Source organism: Megascapheus bottae, chromosome 6 (assembly GCF_031878675.1).
Source record: "Megascapheus bottae isolate mThoBot1 chromosome 6, mThoBot2.hap1, whole genome shotgun sequence".
NCBI classification, from domain to species: domain Eukaryota; kingdom Metazoa; phylum Chordata; class Mammalia; order Rodentia; family Geomyidae; genus Megascapheus; species Megascapheus bottae.
In genome coordinates, this window is record NC_143514.1 from 71722464 (window position 1) to 71744697 (window position 22234).

At 48.5% G+C, this 22234-nt stretch overlaps 1 protein-coding gene across 5 annotated transcripts in view; it reads left to right on the top strand.

Annotated features, from left to right (window-relative positions):
- LOC150062357 (uncharacterized) overlaps window positions 1-18998 on the top strand; it is a 35711-nt gene extending 16713 nt beyond the window's left edge. The window contains exons 3-4 of one of the 5 annotated variants that reach the window (XR_016536007.1): window positions 4923-4966; window positions 6550-6687. Coding sequence is in view for 4 of the 5 variants with exons in the window: in XM_090335608.1 (XP_090191734.1) it covers window positions 18112-18924 (813 nt within the window). In the remaining variant the exon portion in view is untranslated. Of the gene's footprint in view, window positions 1-4922; window positions 4967-6549; window positions 6688-11542; window positions 11582-15734; window positions 15841-18044 lie in introns of those variants that run through there. The other 4 variants (XM_090335608.1, XM_090335611.1, XM_090335607.1 and 1 more) reach the window with 4 other exon arrangements.
- Window positions 18999-22234: the final 3236 nt, after the last annotated feature.

Genomic DNA, 22234 nt, shown 5'->3' on the forward strand with positions numbered 1-22234 from the left:
CCATTTCCTCAGCAAGGGCACTTGACAAGCCAGAAAATAGCAGTGGGAACAGCTGTGAAAATCCTTCCAACAGAGATTAAAAATAGCCATGCCCTACCTTGCCCCTGTTTGCTGTAGGCCTGGCTGTGTTTTATTTGCTCAGCTTGGGCACTCATTCCTGTTCCCTAAGCCTTGCACTGAGGTAGAGAAGGGGAGAGCCCAGGAGTGGGCCCAACTGGAAGAGAAGCTCTAGATTTCACTGTGGAGCATCTGCAAATAGGCGGCCTGGGAAACCTATCCCAATCCAAGGACGCTGACTGAGGCAGTGTCATCCAGAGAAAAGTTGGGAGTGCTAAGGGCAACAGGAGGGTTCTAATCCTCTCAAAATTGTGAACAGAAAGTGTCATCAGGCCCTATCCACTTGACCTTAAGCAAGCTCCAGTCTCAGACCGGCTTGTGGCCCCTCAGAGGCCAGCTGTCTATCACCCTTTCTGCCAGGGTGCCTCATTTTTTTTTATTAATTTATTTTGTTGGTCATGGGGCTTGGACTCTGGGTCTGGGCGCTGTCCCTGAGCTCTTCTGCTCAAGGCTACTGCTCTACCCTTTGAGCCACTTAATCCTACTTCCAGTTTTCTAGTGGTTAATTGGAGATAAGAGTCTCAGGAACTTTAGAACTTTAATGCCCTGGCTGGCTTTGAACTGTGATCCTCAGATCTCATCCTCCTGAGTAGCTAGGAATACAGGTGTGAGCCACCTTGCCCAGCCTGAGGTTGCCTAATTTTCAAGGATTAACCCTGGAGGGGGAGGCTGGCCCAATAGTACCCTGAGCAAAGCCACATAGGTAAAATCCCCCATGGCACCAGAAGAGGGCGCTGACCAGGGAAGATGAAGGGATTCTGTCTACCCCAGGCTGTTTACCAGCCCAGGCTGAAACCAAATTAACCCTTTCCTGAAAGGAAGGGAGTGACTGGGTGAGAGTTGGGAGGTGGGAATTAGGAGATGGGTCTAGGGGGAAGGTTGAAGGAGGGAAGCTTCTCTTTTAGGGAACCCATTATTTCCAGTTTTCTCCCAGTTAGGAAAGTCCAAGAAGACCAGAATCTTAGCTCAGTCCTCTCCAAATTTTCAATGACTAGAAGGGAGCCCAGCATGCCTTCCCTAGGAAAGAAATGAATCAATGAAGTTAAAGGGCACTTCAGACTCACCTCTGCCTTTCATCCTGAAATTGCAGTCGACCCTGACACTAACACAGGCACTAACATAGGCCCTTCCCTCCCCCCCCCCCCACCCCCTGCCATGTCTCTGAAAAGCTCAGCATCGGTACTTGAATGGCAGCCCTGGAAAGCAGCTCTTTGAGACATGAGAGGACATGGTCTGTTGGTGACAGATCCACAAAGGTAGAACCCCACACGTAGAGCTCTGATTCCATTGCTCACTCTTGTGGCTTCCTCTCCTAGATCAGAATCTAGTGCACTCAGTAAAGAAGGGGATCAGTCCTAGCTACTCAAGAGGCTGAGATCTGAGAATCATGGTTCAAAGCCAGCCTAGGCAGGGAAGTTTGTGAGATTCCTATCTCCAATTAAGCACCAAGAAAGCCAGAAGTGGAGCTGTGGCTCACGTAGTAAAGTGCTAACTTTGAGCCAAAAAGCTCAAGAATAGTGTTCAGATTCTGAGTTCAAGCCCCAGGACTGGAGCACGCACACATGTACACATACACACAACATACAAATGGAATTGAGAAATAGGTCAAATAAAATTCAAATTATTCTGTTTCCTTTTGACTTTTCTTTTTCTTCCTTGGGTTTTCTCAAGGCTGGAGCTCTACCACTTGAGCCACAGTACCACATCTGGCTTTTTTCCATGTATGAGGTACTGAGGAATTGAACCCTGGTCTTCGTGCATGCTAGCCAAGCACTCTACCACTAGGCCAAACTCCCAGCCCTGTTTGTTTTTTGGGTTTTTTTTTTTTTTTTTTTTTTTGGTAGGACTTCTCAGAGCCTTTAATGTGTCAGTGCCCCAGTGAATTGCACACAGGACTGGTACCCAGTCTTGTAGCTCCACATCCCTTCCAGATGGGCAATGCAGCCTCATGGAGGAGGGAGGAGACCCAGGGTCAGGCAAATGTCCCACTGAGAAACATAATAAGCCACTGAGGGGTGCCAGGCTGTGATATGCACAGGTACATCTTGTCCCAAGGACTTCACAGCCTCAGATAATATCTGAGGAAGTTACTGGTTAATGGGTACAATTTTTCCTATAGCCAGTGCCAGGCTTTCCTGGGAATGAGCAGAATGGGGGAGGCATTCCAGTGTGCTGCAGGTATGAAAGGGGGAAGGGCCAGCGATATGAGGTACCTCCTTCCCTGTTCTTACAGGGCAAATGTACATTCCATACATGTTTGCTTAGAACATTCTATATTCCAGGTGCTTTCCTGGCCAAAGGGGACCCTGCTGTGAAAAGACAGGTGGAAGCCAGGCCCTTACCAGGCTTAATGGTACACTGCAAAATCTGCTCTGTCTGCCCCTAGCCACCCCTCTGTGCCCTGCTTTGCCCACCCAATGGAGAGCCAATGGGCTCCTGTGTCTTCTGGGCTAGGACTGTCGATGGGAGGCACCAGGAAGAGACTTCTTTGGGAAGTTCATTCCTCAGCTCCCTGCTGGACAGTTCTGCTTTGCAATGGCTTCATTCTTCCTCCAGGTCTAGGCCTCCCACAGCCTTCTTTTCCCATCCCTACCCTCTGGGTCCATGAACTGCCTCCTACCTTGGGCCTTCAGGTCTGAGGATGGCATAGACTTCCCACTGTGATGAGCTTCTGGATGCTTTGCAAGCCCCTGCTTAGTTTTCTAATCTGTCTCAACTTCAGAAGCCCCTTAGAGGTGACATTTGTTGACTTCTGAGCCCTAGTTCATCTGGCTATCTTCTTCTGATCTCCCCAGATGGCATGTATGGGGAGGCAGAAAGCCCTCTGGTCATTCCAGGCCCTTCATGGGTGTTGGTGACCCTTAGCAAGCAGCAGTAATGGTGGTGACAGGTAACTTGTGCCTCTAGCTTTGCAGCTCTTGCACACTGGAGGTTAGGGCCCAGAGCTTCCGGGCTCTAGGGGAGTCAGCACTTAGAGTGGGTGTTTTGTTTGTTTTGTACCAATACTAGAATTTGAACTCAAGGCCTAGGCACTGTCCTTGAGCTTTCTGGTTCAAGGCTAGCATTCTACCACTTGAGGCACAGCTCTACTTCTAGCTTTTTGCTGGGCAATTGGAGAGATGAATCTCACAGACTTTCCTGCCCAGGCTGACTTGGAACCATGATTCTCAAATCTCAGCTTCCTGAGTATAGCTAGGATTACAGGTACGAGGCATGCCAGCTAGCACATGCAACACTTGTTGCCAACCTTAGGGTCAGGACTTGGCTGCACTCAATAGCGCTGCCAGTTAGCAGTGCCAGTGGGCAGCTCCACCCACTCACCATGCTGCTGATGTACCCACTGGCACAGGAAACCCCATGGCTTCCTGTTTGCTGCTGTTTGCTCTAACATCTCTTCTGCCAATGGCTCCTGCTGGTGGTTGCTCTTGCCGGGATAGTTACAACCACCCCACCATTGACCTCACCCCTCCTATCATCACCATGGCTGACTGGCCACTCTCAGCTCTAGGCTACCCCTGAGGATGGCTTTCAATATTGCAGGAACTGCTTGTTGGTTCCATAGCTCCTCCCACCAAGATGGCTCTGGACACTTTGCCCTTGCCACTGCCTCTTTATTACAAGTTACTCTACTGAGTATAAAAATCAAAAGTAGGCGGGCCCGGGAGTTTGGCCTAGCGGTTAAAGTGCTTGACTAGCATGCACAAAGACCCGGGTTCGATTCCTCGGTATCCCACATACACAACCAAGCCGGAAGTGGCAGAGACGAGACACAACCAAACCGGAAAAGTGGCAGAGACAAGATTGCAACGGCGACAGAGAGCGAAAGAAGCGAGCTGAGCTGAAGTGAACAGAGCCCAACCGAGTGGTGGCCGGAGCGAGCAGGACCGGAGCGTGCGGGAGCGAGCCGAGCCAGAGCCAGCGAGGCCGGAGCGAGCGGGGCCAGAGCGAGAAGGGGCCGGAGCGAGCGGGGCCTGAGCTAGAAAGGGGGGCCTAGCCGGGCCGGAGCGAGCGGGGCCAGAAAGAGAAGGGGGCCAAAAAAAAAAAAAAAAAAAAGTAGGCAAGACTGACCATTGGAGAGAAGATTTTATTAGGACTTACACTGCAACACCAGAAGCCAACTCAATAGAGTATCATCCAGGTGACTCACAAAATATACAGAACACCTTATATAGCTCAAAGAAGGTATGGAAAGGTGTCCATTCCAGCCATGGAGGATCTTCATGCAAATGAATGAGTGTATTTGCACCAATCATGGCACAATTTTCATCATTAGTTGTGGCAGTCCTTTATGCAAATGAAGGATTGTGCTTGTACCAGTCAAGGATCAGCAGTCCTTGTCAGGGAAGTCCTTAATGCAAATAAAGGTCTGTGTTTGCACCAATCACACTGGTAACTGGCTGGGTCATCGGTGTAAGTGATGCCAGCTGGTCTGGGTGGAAATGGCTGAAGGGTCATTTAGAATTCTCTGAGGCTTGTGCTGGCAAAAAGCCTGGCATATGCTATATGTATGGCAGTGCCTTCAGGAGCTGGAGTTATGCTTCAGCGGCAAGCTGTGGTGGTTGTGCAGCTCTTCAAGGTGGCCATGGAGTGTTCAGAGCAGCCAGTGCTTTATGAAAATGGTCCAGTTAGCTACATGGTTCACAGTGTTTTGTTCAAGGCGGCCAGAGGCTCATGGGGCTGCTCGTTAGGGTGTTAAATCACCTGTCTCCCAGTATTTCAGCCTACTTAAAGGAAAACAATTCAGAAGAGTGTTTTTAATGAAGGCATCATTGTAGTTATTAGCACTGCTTTTTTTGTTTTTTCAGTGCCGAGGATGGAACTCAGGGTTTCACACTAACCAACTGGCCAGGCAAGTACTCTACCACTTAAGCCATGCCTCTAGTCCTTAGCAGCACGTTAACGGTACTTAATGATCCAATAATGCCCCCAGATTCTGCCAGTCTCCCAGGAAGAGGTGGATCTTTACCATATTTTATGTCTATGATTAAGGTTTCATTGACTATAACAGAAATCCAAAATAATAGGGCCTGGAGTCTGGCCTAGTGGTAAAGTGCTTGCCTAGCATGCACGAAGACCCAGGTTCGATTCCTTGGTACCACATACTTAGAAAAATCCAGAAGTGGTGCTGTTGCTCAAGTGGTAGAGCATTAGCCTTGAGAAAGCCCAAGGACAGTGCTCAGGCCCTGATCTCGAGCCCAGGATGGGTAAAAGAGAGGGGGGGGGGGACAGGGAGAGAAATCCAAAATAACAAACAGAAGAAGAGGTTTAACTGGATGCCAGTGGCTCATGCCTATAATCCCAGCTACCCAGGAAGCTGAGATCCAAAGGTTCACAGTTTGAAACCAATCTGTACAGAAAAGTCCTTGAAACTCCATCTCCAAATTAACCAGCAAAAAAGCAGAGTTAGAGACCTGGCTCAAGTTGTAGAGCAGCAGCCAAGCCACCATAAGGCTTTGAAAGCAAATGCCAGTATTGGCAAAATAAAGAAAGAATAAATAAAACTATTTATTCTTGCTAACATCAAAGCCACACTGGTACTGCAGGTGCTACTTGCTGTCAAGGCTTCTCCTGTCAATGTTTCCATTTGGCCATTGTGCTTGCCAGGATGACTCTATTTACAGCTTCTCTCTTACCTGCTGACCTGGCTTTGAACCATGCATAATCCCCAGATCTCGGTCTCCTAAGTAGCTAGGATTATAGGTCTGAGCCACCAGTGCCTAGCCATTCCTCCCTCCCTCCCTCTCTCTCTCCCTTCCTTCCTTCCTTCCTTTCTTTTCTTTTCTTTTTTTTTTTTTTTTTTTTACTTTGGGCCTGGGCACTGTTCCTGAGCTCTTCAGCTAAAGGCTACCACCCTACCCCTTTGAGCCTCGATGCCACTTCCCATTTTCTAATGGTTAGTCTTTCCTGCCTGGGCAGGCTTTGAATGGAGATCTTCAGACCTCAGCCTCCTGAGTAGCTAAGTTTACAGGCATGAACCACTGTGCCCTGCTCTTTCTTTCTTTTTCTTTCCCAGTCCTGTGGCTTGAACTCAGGGTCTGGGTACTGTGTCTGACCTTCTTTTACTAAAGCCTAGCACTGTACCACTTTTTCTGTCTATGTGGTAGTAAGGAATTGAACCCAGGGCTTCATGCATGCTAGGCAAGCACTCTACCATTAAGCCACATTCCTAACCCTCTCAGATTTGTGTGTGTGTGTGTGTGTGTTGGGGGAGTGGGTCATGGCGCTTGAACTCTGGCCTGGGCGCTGTCCCTGAGCTCTTTAGCTCAAGGCTACCCCCCTATCCCTGGGCCTGGGCATTGTCCCTGATCTCTTCAGCTCCAGGCTTCTGACCTAGCCTAGAGGCACAGTCCACTTCCTGTTTTCTAGTCATTAATTGGAGATGAGTCTGTTGACTTTGTATTTCCTGGGCTGGCTTTGAACCTTTATCCTCAGATCTCAACCTCCTGAGTAGCTAAGATTACAAGCAGGAGCCACCGCTCCTGGCTCCTTCCAGATTTTCTATACTGAAGTCCTAACCCCTATGCCAAGAAAAGAGCTGGAATCTGAGGAGATCGTGGGCAGTGGATCCAGCCTATTGGACTCTGCATTACTATACAAATACCTGAGATGATCATGTAATAAAGAGAAAAATATTGTTGTCACTCATAATTTTAGACCTTCTCATCTATGACCAGTGAGCCCTGCTGCTTTAGGCTTGGGAATACATGGCCAGTGACCAGGAAACCATTTTTTTTAAAGGAAGAGGAAGAGCAGGGTCCCCTAATCCCCTCTCTGGCAAACCCCCAATGACCTGAGGACCCTCTCCTAGGCTCTGCCTCTCAATACCACCATTAACACACAGGCCCTCTGGGGACCATTCAGAATCCGAACTATCCAAGGCGGCATAGCTCAGAATAAGGCCTTATTTGAAAACAGGGACAAGTCATAATGTAAATAGTTAAGATGAGGTGGAGCTCATTCAATATGATGGGCGCTCAGAAAGAAGAAATGCACACAGGAAGATACACATGAAGGGAAAGTGGCCATCTACAAGGGAAGGAGAAAGAGCTTCCTGTGCTAGAATCTTCCCTCAGCCCCCAAAAGGGAACCAAAAATTATGGCCTAAGGGGCCATCCTGCCCACAGGCTTGATTTTGGATTTCTGGCCTCTGTAATTACAAGAGGATGAATCTCTGTTACTGAAGTCACCTCACTTATGACACTTGGTTTTTTGGCAGCCCTAACACAGCTTTCAGACAGGAAAAGTGGTGTACCCCCTCCCCTCAGAATTAGTACACACACACACACACACACACACACACACACACACACGAGCCACAGACGTGGTGTAAGGAGAAAGATGTCCTCATCTTTCTCTCCTCTAGTCTTCTGGAAAACCTACTGTGACAGTTGCTCAGAACTTTAGTCTGCTACCACCCTGCCCACTCACGATGGAGTGAGGTGTAGCTCTAAGGACTAGAATTTCTGTGAACTTAAGGACAGAGTTGGGGCTGGAGGCCCCTGCAAGAAGGATACCCCTGGCAAACAAAAGAGCTGAAGACTTGAAGGGTTTTGTCCAGAGAAGAACAGCTTTCAACATGCTGCTGAGTGGAAAAGAGTTTAAGAATACTATTAGGAGTCAGAGGCCCACACCTGTAATCCTAGCTACTCAGAAGGCTGAGATCTGAGGATCTCGGTTCAAAGGCAGCCCAGGCACTAAAGAGCGAGAAACTCTCATCTCGAATTGACCACTAGAAAATTGGAAGTGGCACCGTGGCTCAAGTGGTAGGGCAGTAGCTTTGAGCTGAGGAGCTCAGGGACAGAGCCCAGGCCCAGAGCCCAAGTCCCAGGACTGAATATATACATTATATAATATATATTATTAATGAAACCAGCTCAAATTCTTCAGAAGTTGTCCAGGCACCTGGGGAGCTGGGGGCATGGCTAGGCCAAGGAGGAAGCAGGTGTTCCAAGAAAATCAGTCTGGACTGGAAGTGACAGAGGAATCAGACAGGGCTTGCACAAACATGTCCAGTTCTGAGTCCCAGATTCACAGGCAGTCAATGGGACCTGAATATAGTGGTATCAAAGCACCCAGGTGCACACATAGCCATTGCATGCAGTCATGCATAATATACATGCACGTGTGCACACATATGGACTAGGGAACATGAGCTGATGTTGAGGGCTGTATTCTTAGAAAGCATTTGGCTACACATTAGAGCTATGGTCCTGCCATTCGAAGCTGCTTTTTTTTCTTTTTCTCTTTCTTTCTTTCTTTCTCTTTTTTTTGGGCCAGTCCTGGCTTGAACTCAGGGGCCTGAGCACTGTCCTTAGGCTTTCTCAAGGCCAGAGCTCTACCACTTGAGCCATAGCATCACTTCTGGCTTTTTCTATGTATGTGGTACCGAGGAATTGAACCCGGGTCTTCATGCATGCTAGACAAGCACTCTACTACTAGGCTAAACTCCTGGCCCCTAGAAGCTACTTTTCCCGGAAAACATGGGCTTCTTGCTAGGACCCATTTGTTAATTAAAAAAAAGGGACAAGCTTAGCATCCTGGATGCCATTTTACATTTCTGTCCTCTGCTCTCAGCTCTCTGCAATTTGCACCTTGCAGCCACTTTGAAATCCAGGAAGGAGTGGACTGGTTGATAACATCTTTATGATGAGAGCTGAAATAACCCCCAAGGCAACAACAACAGCAACAACAACCATAACAAACAACAAAAAAAAAAACCACATAAAAAAAAACAACAAAGGTTCAGCTAGACAGACTAACCCCTAAATGAGGACAATAACCTACAATGACAAGACTGCCCCTGGAGCAGTAGAAACCTTCTGGGGAACCAGAATGCTACCCTCAAGTGACAGCAGCTGTTAATAACTTCCAGGCCTTCCCTGGCAGAGCCAGGGCTGAGATACCAGTCAGCCAGGCCACACTGCCTGCAATTGCCTCTCACTCACTCTCAGTTCTTTGTGCAAACCTAAAGCTCATGCAGGTGCCCCAAAGACCTGCTGAAACTCCTAACTTCCCCTCTTCCGCATGCTCCCTAGATTTGGGGGGTCTCAGGACTAGAACTCTGGTCATAATCCTGTCCAAACAGCCTTCAATGCTAAAGGTTTTCTCAAGCAAACAAATGGCGGGTCTAGAATAGTTACTATCCTCGCACTCTTCTCAACTCAGCATGCTGCTCTCGCTCCTCCCCTACCAGTGGGGTGCTCCTTCATTATTTCAGGAGGAGACTTGGGAGGAGACCGTGGGTGCAGGCCGTGGGTGTGGGAGGTGAGCCTGAGAAGCACATGCAAGAGGTCAGCGAAGTGAGGCAGGAAGATAGGGAAGCCAAGACAAGGTGCATCTGTGCACAGCCAGGACCCCATCCTACTAGGGAACTCTGGGGACCAGCACCGCAGAGTGGCCTCATTCCGTGTGCGTGTCAACGTCATGCTTGCTTCCTAACCTGGCGCACAGGTAGAGATCACCTTGCATACCCTTCCATTCCACCCATACCATGGTGTCCTAGCACGTACTCAGGATTAGTATCCTGGTACTCCACTTACATAATGCCAGAGCACACACATGTATCACACCTACACACACATCTAGACACAACTGGCCACACAGCCCTCCTCAAAGTAGCTTGCCCACCTTTCTTCCTTCCTTTCTTCCTTCCTTTCTTCCTTCCTTTCTTCTTTCCTTTCTTCCTTCCTTTCTTCTTTCCTTTCTTCCTTCCTTTCTTCCTACCTTTCTTCCTTCCTTTCTGTCTTTCTTTCTTTCTTTCTTTCTTTCTTTCTTTCTTTCTTTCTTTCTTTCTTTCCTTCCTTCCTTCCTTCCTTTGTGTGTATGCCAGTACTAGTACTTGAACTTGGGGCCAGGACACTTTTCTTCAGATTTTCCCTCAAGGCTGGAGTTCTATCACTTGAGCCACACCTCCACTTCTGGCTTTTTGCTGATTAATTGAAGATAACAGTCTCTCAGACTTGTCTGTCCCAGGCTGGCTTTAAACCTTGATCCTCAGATCTCAGCCTCTTGAGTAGCTAAGATCTCTTGCATACTGATTCTTAGTCTGGTCTTTGGCCTGAACATAGCTAGGGCAAGAAACATTTCTAACAAGACCCCATGGCTAGATGCTCCTAGCATGGAATTGCAGCCTGTGGGAGTGATCTGGAAGCCATAGCAGCAGCCCTTCCACATCGACTGGCGTGCTCCAGTTTCAGTTAAATTATACAAGTTACCAGTAGGTGGAGCCCGAGAGCCGCAACTGTCCCCATCTTCCTGGACAAGCTGGCACTTGTGCTCCCTTCAGGGACACTCCCTGAACCCAGAGTGCTCAGGAGATTTGAATAGGTAGGGCACTCAGCATGGGGCCTGGCCCAAGGGAAGCCATGAAGAGTAACAGATGATTCTGGAACCTTCTAGAAACCTAGAAACCTAGCCTCAATGATTCTTCCCATTGTGCAGCCATATCCCTGATTGTCCTCCAAGTGAATACTAATTATTTCCTCTGTTTCTTGATACACTCACCTTTGCTTAATATATATTTATAAATTTTTTTTGCCAGTCCTAGATGAGACTGGACACTGTCCCTAAGCTTCTTTTGCTCAAGATTAGCACTCTACCACTAGAGCCACAGCACCCTTCCAGCTTTTTCTGTTTATGTGGTACTGAAAAATCAAACCCAGGCTTCATGCATGCGAGGCCAGCACTTTACCACTAAGATACATTATCAGCCCCTGCTTAGTAATTTCACGTGTATGTGCCAGTATTGAAGCTTGAACTCAAGGCCTAGGTGCTATATCTTAGTTTTTTCTTTTCTTTTCTTTTCTTTTCTTTTTTTTTTCCCTCAGGGCTAACACTAGATCACCAGAGCCACAGCTCCACTTTGGCTATGTAGTAGTTAGTTGGATAAGTGTCTTTCAGACTTTGCTGCCAGGCTGGCTTTGAACCGAGATCCTCAAATCTAAACTTCCTAACTAAGATCAAAGTCAGGAGCCACCAGCACCTGGTGTACTTGTTTATTTCTTTTTTCTTTCCTTCCTTTCCTTCTTTCTTTTTTTAGGTCATGGAGCTTGAGCTCAGCTTGGGTGCTGTCCCAGAGCTATTCAGCTCAAGGCTACTACTCTACCCTCGAGCCAAGCCCCACTTCCCATTTTCTAGAGGTTAATTGGAGATAAGAGTCTCACTCAAGTCCTTTTGTGCCTAGGCTGGCTTTGAACCTCAATCCTCAGATCTCAGCCTCCTGAGTAGCTAGGACTACAGGTATAAGCCTGCGTGCCACACCGGCTTGTTCATTTCTTTTGAAACACAGAATCTTCTATAGATCTTAGGCTTGCCTCAAACCCATGATCCTCCTGTCTCAGTTGCCAAGTTGTGGATTAACAGCATGTGCCACCATGCCCAGCCCATTACTTATGGTTTAATATCATCTACCAGATTCTGGAATATTATGTATCTGACTCCAGCATACCACTGCAACAGTTTATAGGTAGGTAGAACCATCAGATCTGAACCTGGACCATGGACCATTTTGTAAATGTGTGCTGTCATGGTAAACTGTGTGTTAGTCTCATTCTATAAATGGGGTCTCAGTGAACAAGGTGTGGAGACACTCAACTAACTTCCAATCCCCATTCATAGTACCAAGCCAGTTCCCTGTTGACCTGCCTGGAACAGGCACTGTCTTTTCTCAGCAAGTTTGCACAGAAACATACATGTAACTAGTTTTCTCTTACAGGGAGATCCCCAAAGTCCCTTCTGGGGCCTCCTGTCTCCTCCAGATTGGCTGATCTACCTCAAAAGCCAGCTTGGCAAGAGGGAGCTGTTGCTGGTTGGGGCTCCAGCCAAACCCCACCTCCTCCAGAGCTCCTGAGCTCAGATCTGTCCTGGCTTGTCCTTGCTCCCCTGGGCTTGCTGGATTTAGCAGTAGGTGAGAGTAGGGGGCCTTTATCCTCCAGGTGTTGGGAGTGCATGTGGGGTGTGTTGGGAAGGAAGAAGCCAAGCCCTGGAGAGATTTCGACTCACAAGGGCTCTGGTGAGTCATGCTACAGGTTCTGGCCCAAGGCTGGGGTACCCTAGTCTTCAGGTAAACTGGGAGAGCAGAATTCTTTTGTTTCTTTGGGTTGTTGTTATTATTCAATGATTTTATTAGCATACATGAGTTATACCATGTGTGGGGGGACATGTCCACACCTGTATGCAATGTATTTCAATCAATCTCACCCTTTCTATGAAGGGGCACAGCTGTTATGGTGATGGGTGTTAGATGTCTCCTGGACTGACCGGGGACCGGGATGTGTCTCTCTCTCTCTCTCTCTCTCTCTCTCTCTCTCTCTCTCTCTCTCTCTCTCTCTCTCTCTCTCTCTCTCTCACACACACACACACACACACACACACACACACACACACACACACACGACTGCTGAGCTGGGCTCATTCCCACATGATGCTTTCCAAAAGTCATGAGGCTGAAGAGACAGGAAACACGTCTCCCCTCATCCTAGTTTCTCCCCTCAGAAAAACTTCTGTGTGGCAGGGGAGGGGAGGGTAGGGGAGGGGGATAACCAGCAGCACGTGTGCTAATGGCATAGGGTCCTCACTATCTAGAGAAGGAGGGCCCATCTCTTCACTGGGGACTGGGCTGGTTTTGGTGAGGAACAGGAAGGGTGAAGATTGTTGGTAGGGCAGGCAGAGGAAGAATCAGGTGAGGAGGGAGAGTGCAGGAAGGGCAATGCTGATGCAATGGCCAAACTGGCAGCTAGTTGGGGGATGGAGCCATGTCAAGTTTGAGGGTGTCCTAGGTGGGGCAAAGGGCTTGTGTGTGGAGACTGTGCAAGGTGGGGAATTCCATACTTCCAGGATGTCCTGAGGCCCTAGCCTCTCTTCCGCAGCACTAGGAAGGGAAAGGTGGCTTGGCGTGCCTGAGGTGGAAGGGAGGGGGCTTAGTCGAGTAGGCTGGTACCGCCACCTGCTCTCCTGTCTCTCCCCCAGGGCTGCCACTCAGTTCTTACTGACTAAAGGGGGGCTCACTGAGATAAGAATCTCAGATCCTTTTGTGCCCAGGCTGGCTTTGAACCTTGATCCTCAGATCTCAGCCTCCTGAGTAGCTAGGATTATAGGCGTGAGCCACTGTGCCCTGCCAGAAAGTTTTTTTTTTTTTTGCCAGTTGTGGGGCTTGAACTCAGGGCCTGAGCACTGTCCTTGGACTTTTCTCAAGGTTAGAGCTCTACCATTGAGCCATAGCACCACTTGCAGCTTTTTTTCTATGTATGTGGTGCCAAGGAATCGAACCCGGGTCTTTGTGCATTCTAGGCAAGCACTCTGCCACTAGGCCAACTCCTGGCCCCAGAAAGTCATTTTTTTTTTTTCCTGCTGGTCCTGGGATTTGAATTTAGCATCTAGATGCTGTCCTTGAGTTTCTTTTGCTTAAAGCTAGTGCTCTACCACTTGAGCCACAGCTCCACTTCTGGCTTTTTTGATGGTCTAGTGGAGATGAGTCTTACATTTTCCTACCTGAGCTGGCTTTGAATCATGACTCTCAGATCTTAGCCTCCTAAGTAGCTAGGAGCCACGTGAGCCCAGCTCAGAAAGTAGAATTCAAATTCGGGCCTGCTGGGTCTGTTTTAGGTAAATCTCTGGCCCTCTTTGAGACTCCTATGACTTCAACTAGAAATTAAAATATTAATTTGGGTGCTGGTAGCTCAAGTCTGCAATGCTAGCTACTAAGAAGCTGGGAAGATCCTGGTTCAAAGCCAACTGGGGTAGAAAAGTTTATGAAACTCTTTATCTCCAATTAACCAACAAAAGCCAGAAGAAAAGTGTGGCGCAAGTGGTGGAATACCAGCCTTGAGTGAAAAAAGCTCAGGAATAGCACCCAGCCCCTGAGTTCAAGCCCCACAACTACCCCCCAAAAATAAAATAAAATAAAAATAAAAAGGCACCCAAGCTATGGAGGCCTGGAGGCCTGATGATCTATCCCTGTCAGCTTCTCAGAGGAGCCCAGCCACCGGGAGGAGCAGACAGCTTCTCCATATCCCATCCCTGCTGCCTCAGACTGGGAGTCAGCTGGACCCCAATAGGCCTGGGGGAAGGGCCTGGAGTGTAGAGACATGAGAGGGACTTTCTTAATTTATTGGGACACCGCTTGGCTTTCTGGGAAGATGGAGAAATAGCACATTCCTCCCGAAATAATTGTTCTGGAGCTATTTCCAGTAGCTCTTAGTGCCCAGGCCAGAAATGGCTAGTGATCTCGATGCCTGGGCACTGTCAGGACAAACATCCTAGAGGCCCAACCCTCTGACTGGCCTCCTGCCTGCCTGCCTGCTTGCCCGGCCCCCAGCCCAGAGCTGAACCAGGCCCTGGCTGTGGATACCACCTCTCTTGTTCACTCAGTTCTGCTGAGGGGGAGCCCCTCCATCCTTTCTCCCCACATTCCCCGCCCAGCTACTGTGACACCTCCACCCCTGGATGAAAGGCCCTTGGCTATCAGTGACTGCATGGGGCTTCCTCTGTGCATGGGTATGAGGGCAGGCTATATACCGGGGTTTTGTCATTAGGAAACATCAGGAAAACCCAAATTGGATCATCAATCCTAGAAGACAAAGACAAGCTGTGCCAGGCGGTGGTGGCTCACGCCTGTAAGCCAAGCCATTCAGGAGGCTCCGATCTGAGGACTAATGTTTAAAGCCAGCCTGGGCAGAAAAATTCACGAAAGTCTTATCTCCAATTAAGCATCAAAAAGCCAGAAGTAAGCCGGGCGTGGTAGCTCACACCTGTAATCCAAGCTACTCAGGAGGCTGAGATCTGAGGATCAAGATTCAAGGTTCAAAGCCAGCCTGGACACAAGACTTGAGACTCTTCAATTAACCTCTAGAAAATGGGAAGTGAAGATCTCAGGGACAGTGCCCAGGCCGAGTTCAAGCCCCATGACCCACAAAAAAAAAAAAAAAAAAAGCCAGAAGTAGTGGTGTGTCTCAAGTGTAGAGTACCAGCCTTGAGCAAAACAAAACAAAGACAAAAACAAAAACAAAAAAAGCCTAGAAAGAGTTGGGTGCCAGTGGTTCACACCTGTAATCCTAGCTACTCAAGCAGCTGAGATCTGAAGATTGTGGTTTGAAGCCAGCTCAGGCAGAGAAGTAAGACTTATCTCCAATTAACAACCACCCCCCCCCCAAAAAAAAGCTGGAAGTGGAGCTGTTGCTCAAGTGGTTGAGCTCATTCTTAGTGAGTACAAGACCTTGAGTTCAATCCCCAGTATCACACACACACACACACACACACACACACACACACACACACACGCAATCACAGATATATATATGGAGAGAGAGAGAGAACACAAAACAAGGAAAGGAGCAAAAGAAGTTTATAAACTATTGAGGATGTTGAGGAAGGAGGAGAAATAGACAATGCTGACTGCAGCAAGCTAGAGTCGTGTTTGAGCTAGCATAAAACTCCCTGACTCACAGCACAATTAAACACAAGGAAAACAAGGAACACTGAAAAAGCGCCACCCCAGCCTCGGTTCAAAATTAGGGCCCATCTGTCCTGGCAGACATACCATGGCTTTGGCTCTGAGGCATGGGGGTGGGGGAGAACTAGCCTGGGTGACCCCAGAAGCCCTTTCCCCCCAGAATTCCGTGATTCTATGACATGGCTAACAGTCTGATGTGGCAACATGAAGGGATCCCCAGGGGAGCACAGAGAGGTCTTTGCCATCTACCTCCCAAGAGACAGAGTGAGAGGAGAGTGAGTCCTCGGGTTGGGGTGTGGGGGAGCCTGCCAGCCGGAGGGAGAAGGATGGGTCTGTGGGGTCAAGCTGTCCATTACCATCTATTTTGGGGGGAGGGCGGGGAGGAGATGGGTGTTTCATTTTATTTCAGACCCAAAGGACAAGGGCAGTGGAGGGGCTGCAGGTGTGAGGGGCAGGCAGCTGTTTTCTGGGTGGGATAGGCTCAAATACCACTCTGTGGGCACTAGGCAGAGGCAGAGGATCAGCCGGAGCTGGCAGATGTGGGTTGGGGGAAACCAGAGCCTTCCTTCTGGAGAAGATGGGATGGGCCCAGGCTGGCTCTGGTTAAGTTACAGTCTCTAGGAAGTGCCCTCTTTGGGCGAGCAGGAACCCTGTTGCCCCTGCTCTGGTGGGTGGGTGAGGAGATGTTACTGGCGGAGGGGCAGGAACAAATCGCTCAGCAGCCAGCATCTGATGAGCACACTTTTTGATGCTCCACCCCACCCCATTCACTTTTTTGTTTGTTTGTTTTTGCAGTACTAGGGATTAAACCTAAGGTCTTGTGCTTGCTTGGCAAGGTACTCCACCACTTGATTCCCATCCCTAGTCTGTTTTGTTTTGTTTTTTCCTGGGTCCTGGGGCTTGGACTCTAGGCCTAGGTATTTCTGGTTTTCTAATGGTTAATTGGAGAGAAGAGTCTCATGTTCTTTAGTGTCTGGGCTGGCTTTGAAAGGTGATCCTCAGATCTCCGCCTCCTGAGTAGCTAGGATTACAGGCCTGAGCCACCGTGCCCAGCTTCATCCCCACTCTTTTTGTTCATACTTAGTTTATAAAATAAGAGTATTCCTAATTTTGCCTAGCTTGTTTTGAATGCATGATTCTCTTGCCTTCCTTTTCGAAGTAGCTGCGATTACAAGCTTGTACAACTGCCACTGTGCTTGGCTTTATGGTGTGTGTGTGTGTGTGTGTGTGTGTGTGTGTGTGTGTGTGTGTGTGTGTGTGTGTGTGTGTGTGTGTGTGTGTGTGCGCGCGCGCGCGCATGCGCACGTACACACATGTTTATTACAGGTTGAATTCATGGCCTCAGCATCAGCATTTTTTTTTTTTCCGCCAGTCCTGGGCTTGAGCTCTGTCCTTGGACTTTCTCTACCACTTGAGCCTTAGCACCACTTCTGGCTTTTTTCTATGTATGTGGTACCAAGGAATTGAACCCAGGTCTTCATGCATGCTAGGCAATCACTCTACCACTAGGCCAAACTCCCAGCCCAGCATCAGCATTTTTTTGCTCACAAGCTGGTACCTTAGCAGTTGAGTCACATTTCCAGTTTTGACTTTTTTGTTGTTGTTGTTGGTTAATTGGAGATAAGAGTCTTATGGTCTTTTGAGCAGGCTTCAGTCCTCCATTCTGAGATCTCAGTCTCCTGGGTAGCTAGGATGACACAGGTGAATTGCTGACACCCCTTAAGGATTCCTGAAGTCAGATAAACTTAGGTCTAGGTTTAAGTAGTCTCCATCTAGCTTCAGTACTCCAATTGTGGAAGGCAGGATAAGTGTGGTGAGAATTCCTCCTTAATAGACTGTAGGGGACAAAGTTACCCTGGTAACATAACATTATTTGTCAGGAGTCATCAAATACTACTCTGACATTTACTACCTACACGTGTCACTCAGCTAGTCACAACATCTCTCGGAGCCTCAGTTTCCCTCATCTGTCACCTGAGAGTAATGGAATGCCTCCTTGATTTGTAGTGGGAATTCCACCAGTGGTTCCTGTGACTGCTGGCCCACAGTGGTAGTGTCTGTGTAATTACACAGAGGCGAGGACGTTCTGTCAGTATCTGGTGAGCTGCACAGTGGCCATTTGCTGTTGGTTGTCACCCAAGGCTGGTCTGCACTAGTTCATTTGCTATCAGAGATCTATCTGGTTCTTGGCCTTTGTGGCCAAGAGGCCACAAAGATGAATGAGGATTTCAGAATAGGATCTTGAACTTGAAGAAGAAAAAGAAGACACTGCCCCACTCCTTTTTTCTAGGGGGACCTCAACACTTGGTTATTCTCAGAATAATTTCGCCTTCCTTTTCATCTCTTACCTTCTTTTATGCTTTATGAAAAAGAGGGCATTGAAGCCTGCTGCCAGTAGCTTACACCTGTAATCCTAGCTACTCAGGAGGCTGAGATCTGAGTTGGCAAGAATGAACCCACCCACCTTTCTCCTCACCAGGACTGGGTAACCAAACTGCAGACACTATCCCATCTCCGCCACAGGCTTGTCCGGCCCAGCCAGAACCATGTCCAGACGCCAGATGAACGGCTCCAGTACTTACAACCATTGTGCGAACCATCCTCCCTCGACGTCCCTTCCCCCCAGAATCCAAGGCTGGAGCCCTAACTCCAGCCTCAACACCTACAAGGGCCTGCGTACCCACGTCCCCAATAACAGGAGGCTCTGTAGCCACTCTGAGTGGTGCCCCCCTTCCACCAGGATGCCCCAGGAGAGAGGCGCCATGGACTCCAAGGGCGGGGACACAAGTCGCCTTGCCAAGGTCCCCACGGTGGCCAGGAGGCCCAATTGTCATCAAAGCAGTCCTCGTGTGTTGTGTACGGATGGGCCCTCCTGTTCCTCCAGCCCCACGTTTCTGGACCAGCTTATCAAAGGCATCAACTATCTGGACCAATCCACCGGCATCTTCTCCAACAACCAATCCGGCCAAGTACTGAGCCTACCCAGGCTGGCAGCCAGTTACCTGGAACGAGCCGCCAACTCCCTCTACCTCGATAACCTGGAAACCCCTTTGCCCCACAGCTACACCAACCGCAGTACAAGCATGGGCCCTGAACAGTCCCCGAATAGCACTTGCATAGTGCGCTCTGACAGCGACACCACTACACTCCAGTACCTGGGGGATTCCACCGGCGTGGGCAGTCAGCACCCATCCCTCCGCCAGGGAGGGGTGTCACAGAGGTCAGAGGTCAAGCTGCCCGAGCTTCCTCTGTTTAGCAATGGGCTCTTTTCCTTAAGTCGCCTGCCCAAGTTGTGGGAAGCAATGCGCTCTGGCCTCAATGCCTCCGAACCCATCTCCAAACCTCCTAACTGGTGGTGACCTGAATACTTGGCTTATGCAATGGGCACACGTCCATCCGGCTGCAGCACAGCAAATAAATTGGTCTGTGGCAAGATGTTTGTGAGGCTCTGATGGGGAAAATGGCTATTAAATGGGGGAGTTATGAATCAAGGGGATCTGGGGACAGACAGGCAGGTAAGAACGGAGTGAGGGACCTGGGCTGAGTAGTAGCAGGGAGTGGTGGTCACTGAGGCTAAAGTAACAAGGACTTGCCTGGCTTAACTATGGCTCTCAAATGCTCTGCTGCCTTTGTAACACAAGCTGTGGGTCTGTTTTTATTATTATTATTATTATTATTATTATTATTATTATTATTATTATTAAGTGGGGTTGCCCCGGTTGGCTTTGAAATCCTAGCTTGAATTCTCCTGTATAGCTAGAACTACAGGTATTCGCAATGGTACCTGGCTCTGAACTATTTATTTTTTTGCCAGTCCTGGGGCTTGAATTCTGGGCCTGGGTGTTGTCTCTGAGACTCTTTGTGCTCAAGGCTAGCACTCTACCACTGGAGCCACAGCACCACTTCTGAGGAGCTAGGATTACAGGCGTGAACCACTGGTATCTGGCTTCCTTAATTATTTTTGTGCTTATACTCCGGGCCTTGGGCTCTCACTTGGCTTCTTCCCCTACTCCCACCTCCTCGGCTCAAGGCTGGTACTCTACCACTTAAGCCACAGCTCCACTACCCTGGATCTGGACTCTTGACATTTCCTGTGTCAGTAACAAAACTGAAAATATCCTGAAATTTTGTGAGTTAAACACAAGTTTTTTTGTTTTGTCAGTTCTGGGCCTTGAGCTCAGAGCTTGAGCATTGTCCTTGGGCTTTCTGAAAGCTAGAGCTCTACCACTTGAGCCTCAGCACCATTTCTGGTTTTTCTATCTATGTGGTACCGAGAAATTAAACCTGGGTCTTTGTATATGCTAGGCAAGCACTCTACCACTAGGCCAAACTCCCGGCCAATAAAAGCATTTAAAAAATATATTATTATTATTATTATTCAATTATCAGCCTTAGTTTTCCTTATGAAAAAACAGACTGGTTGTTCATTTCCAATTCCTGTTCCTGGCCTCCTTTTTTAAGGCTGGGTGATTTAGACACTATGTCATATGAACACAAATATAATAAAATAATAGCAACAGCTATAATAGTGAAAATACTTATTTCGCTCTTATTACACAGCAGAAAACAGTTACACTATACGTTTGTGTTTTTGTTTTTGAGATAGTATTAGTAGTTCAGGATAATCTCAAACTTGAGGTCTCCCCGCTTTTGTCTCGGTGAGTGATGAGTTTACAGGCATGTGCCGCCATCGGCTCTGCATTACTATTCGTCTAAAGATATGGTTTTAGGCAGGCACCAGTGGCTCACACCTGTATTCCCAGCTACTCAGGAGGCTGAGATCTGATAATCATGAACAGTAAAGCCCATAAGACTCAACTCCAAATAACCAGCAAAAAGTTGAAAGTGGAACTGTGGCTTAAGTGGGAAAGGGCTGGCTTTGAATACAAAAGCTCAGGAACAGACCCTGAGTTCAAGCCCCAGGACCGGCATGCACCAATAAAACAAAGATGTGCCTGCCCAGGGCCTAGGGCAGACACAAAGATCTCCCCCAGGGGGAGTATGGGACAGAGTTGACCTGCAGATCATGCAGGGATGGGTTAATCAGGTAAATGCAAATAGTCACCGATTTGGGCTTTGTGAAGACAGAGGGTCTCTGAGCCTGAAGAGATTTGAAAGTTGGGACCAGATAGTTCCCTTATCCTACTACCTTGAGTTTCTTGCTGAAAATGTCTTGGAAAATATTCCCTGGACTACTGAGGATTCAGAAACCAAACAGATCAAAGTGCTAAAAAATTAGACCCTCAGAGCACTCCACTGCCCACAGTCTTGCTAGCTGAAAGGACTCTGATGAAAATTCCAGAATTTCAGCTCTGTCACTGGCTTGCTCTGAGGCCTTGGATGTACTGCTGTCCATTCCAGCCTCTGTTTCTCCATCTCTAGCACAGGCATAATAGCTTTGATGATCCCTGCACTCTAGAGTTTCTATCTACTGGTCCCAGAACAGGCCTGGAGCCTCCCTAGCATGTTCCACTCTGGCTCCTGCCTGCCAGCCCACCATCCCAAGATGCCCAGGGACCATGGCAGGCCTTAGGGGTTATGAACTGTACAGTTAGGAAGTTGACACACAGTCTCTGCTATTGGCGCTGTCCTGTCTTCTTGGCAATGTGAAGGCCACAGAACAGAGCTGACCTTTAGATCATGCAGAACCTGGAGGCCCACAAAGTTCCCTGGTTGCTTGGAGGTCAGAGTAGCCTGCCCTGGCCTGGCCCTGTGGCCAAAAAGAGAAGGTGACACACTTGAGTATCTCTACCAGAGAGTCACCAGGGCAGAAGAAGGGAAGGGGCATTAAAGGCCACTAAAACCCCTGATTTATTGAATTCACCCTGTTGCTACTCCAGCTCTGGAAGCCAAGGGAGACATCTCCATTTAATCGGAAAAAAAAACAATAACAACAACAAACAGAAGTGGAGCTGTGGCTCAACTAGTAGAGTACTAGCCTTCAGTGAAAAATCTCAGGAACAGCCCTCAGGCCCTGAGTTCAAGCCCCAGGACACACACACACACACACACACACACACACACACACACACACAAATAGGGTTGTGCTCTGTAAGGACAGGATCCACCCTTATCCCAAACTATTGTCTGTTATGGTTAACCACTGCTTACAAATCCTATCTACAAGTTACTGAGCGCAAGTACTGAGAACCTGTTAAATAGAAAAGGTCCTCTGCTCCACGTGGCCATGTCAAGGCCATAGGAAGTTTCCTAAGTCGGCAGTTCCAGCTGTGCATCTGTCTGGTCCATGTAAACAGGAAGCGGTGTGCCGTGCGGAACAATGCTACAACCTTCTGAACTGTCTCACTGTGTACAGAAGCAGCCTCCATGGCTGGCTGGCGGTGGCAAAGGAAAGTCATTTACACTTACAGCAATTGTCTCAGACACTGTGTGTCAGGCCTGAAACGGGCTCTTAGCCCTCTTCAACCCTGCTGGGGCTAAGCTTTAGAAGCCCATTTATCAGAAGGGGAAATTGAAACACAGAGCAAGAAAGTAACTTTCCCAAAACTTTTTCAATTTGGACAGGACCTAAAACCAAAGCCCTTTCCATACAAAATGCAATTTCTTGTGTGTGTGTGTGTGTGTGTGTGTGTGTGTGTGTGTGTGTGTGTGTGTGTGTGTGTGACAGTGCTGGGGCTTGAACTCAGAGCCTGGGCACCACTACCCCTG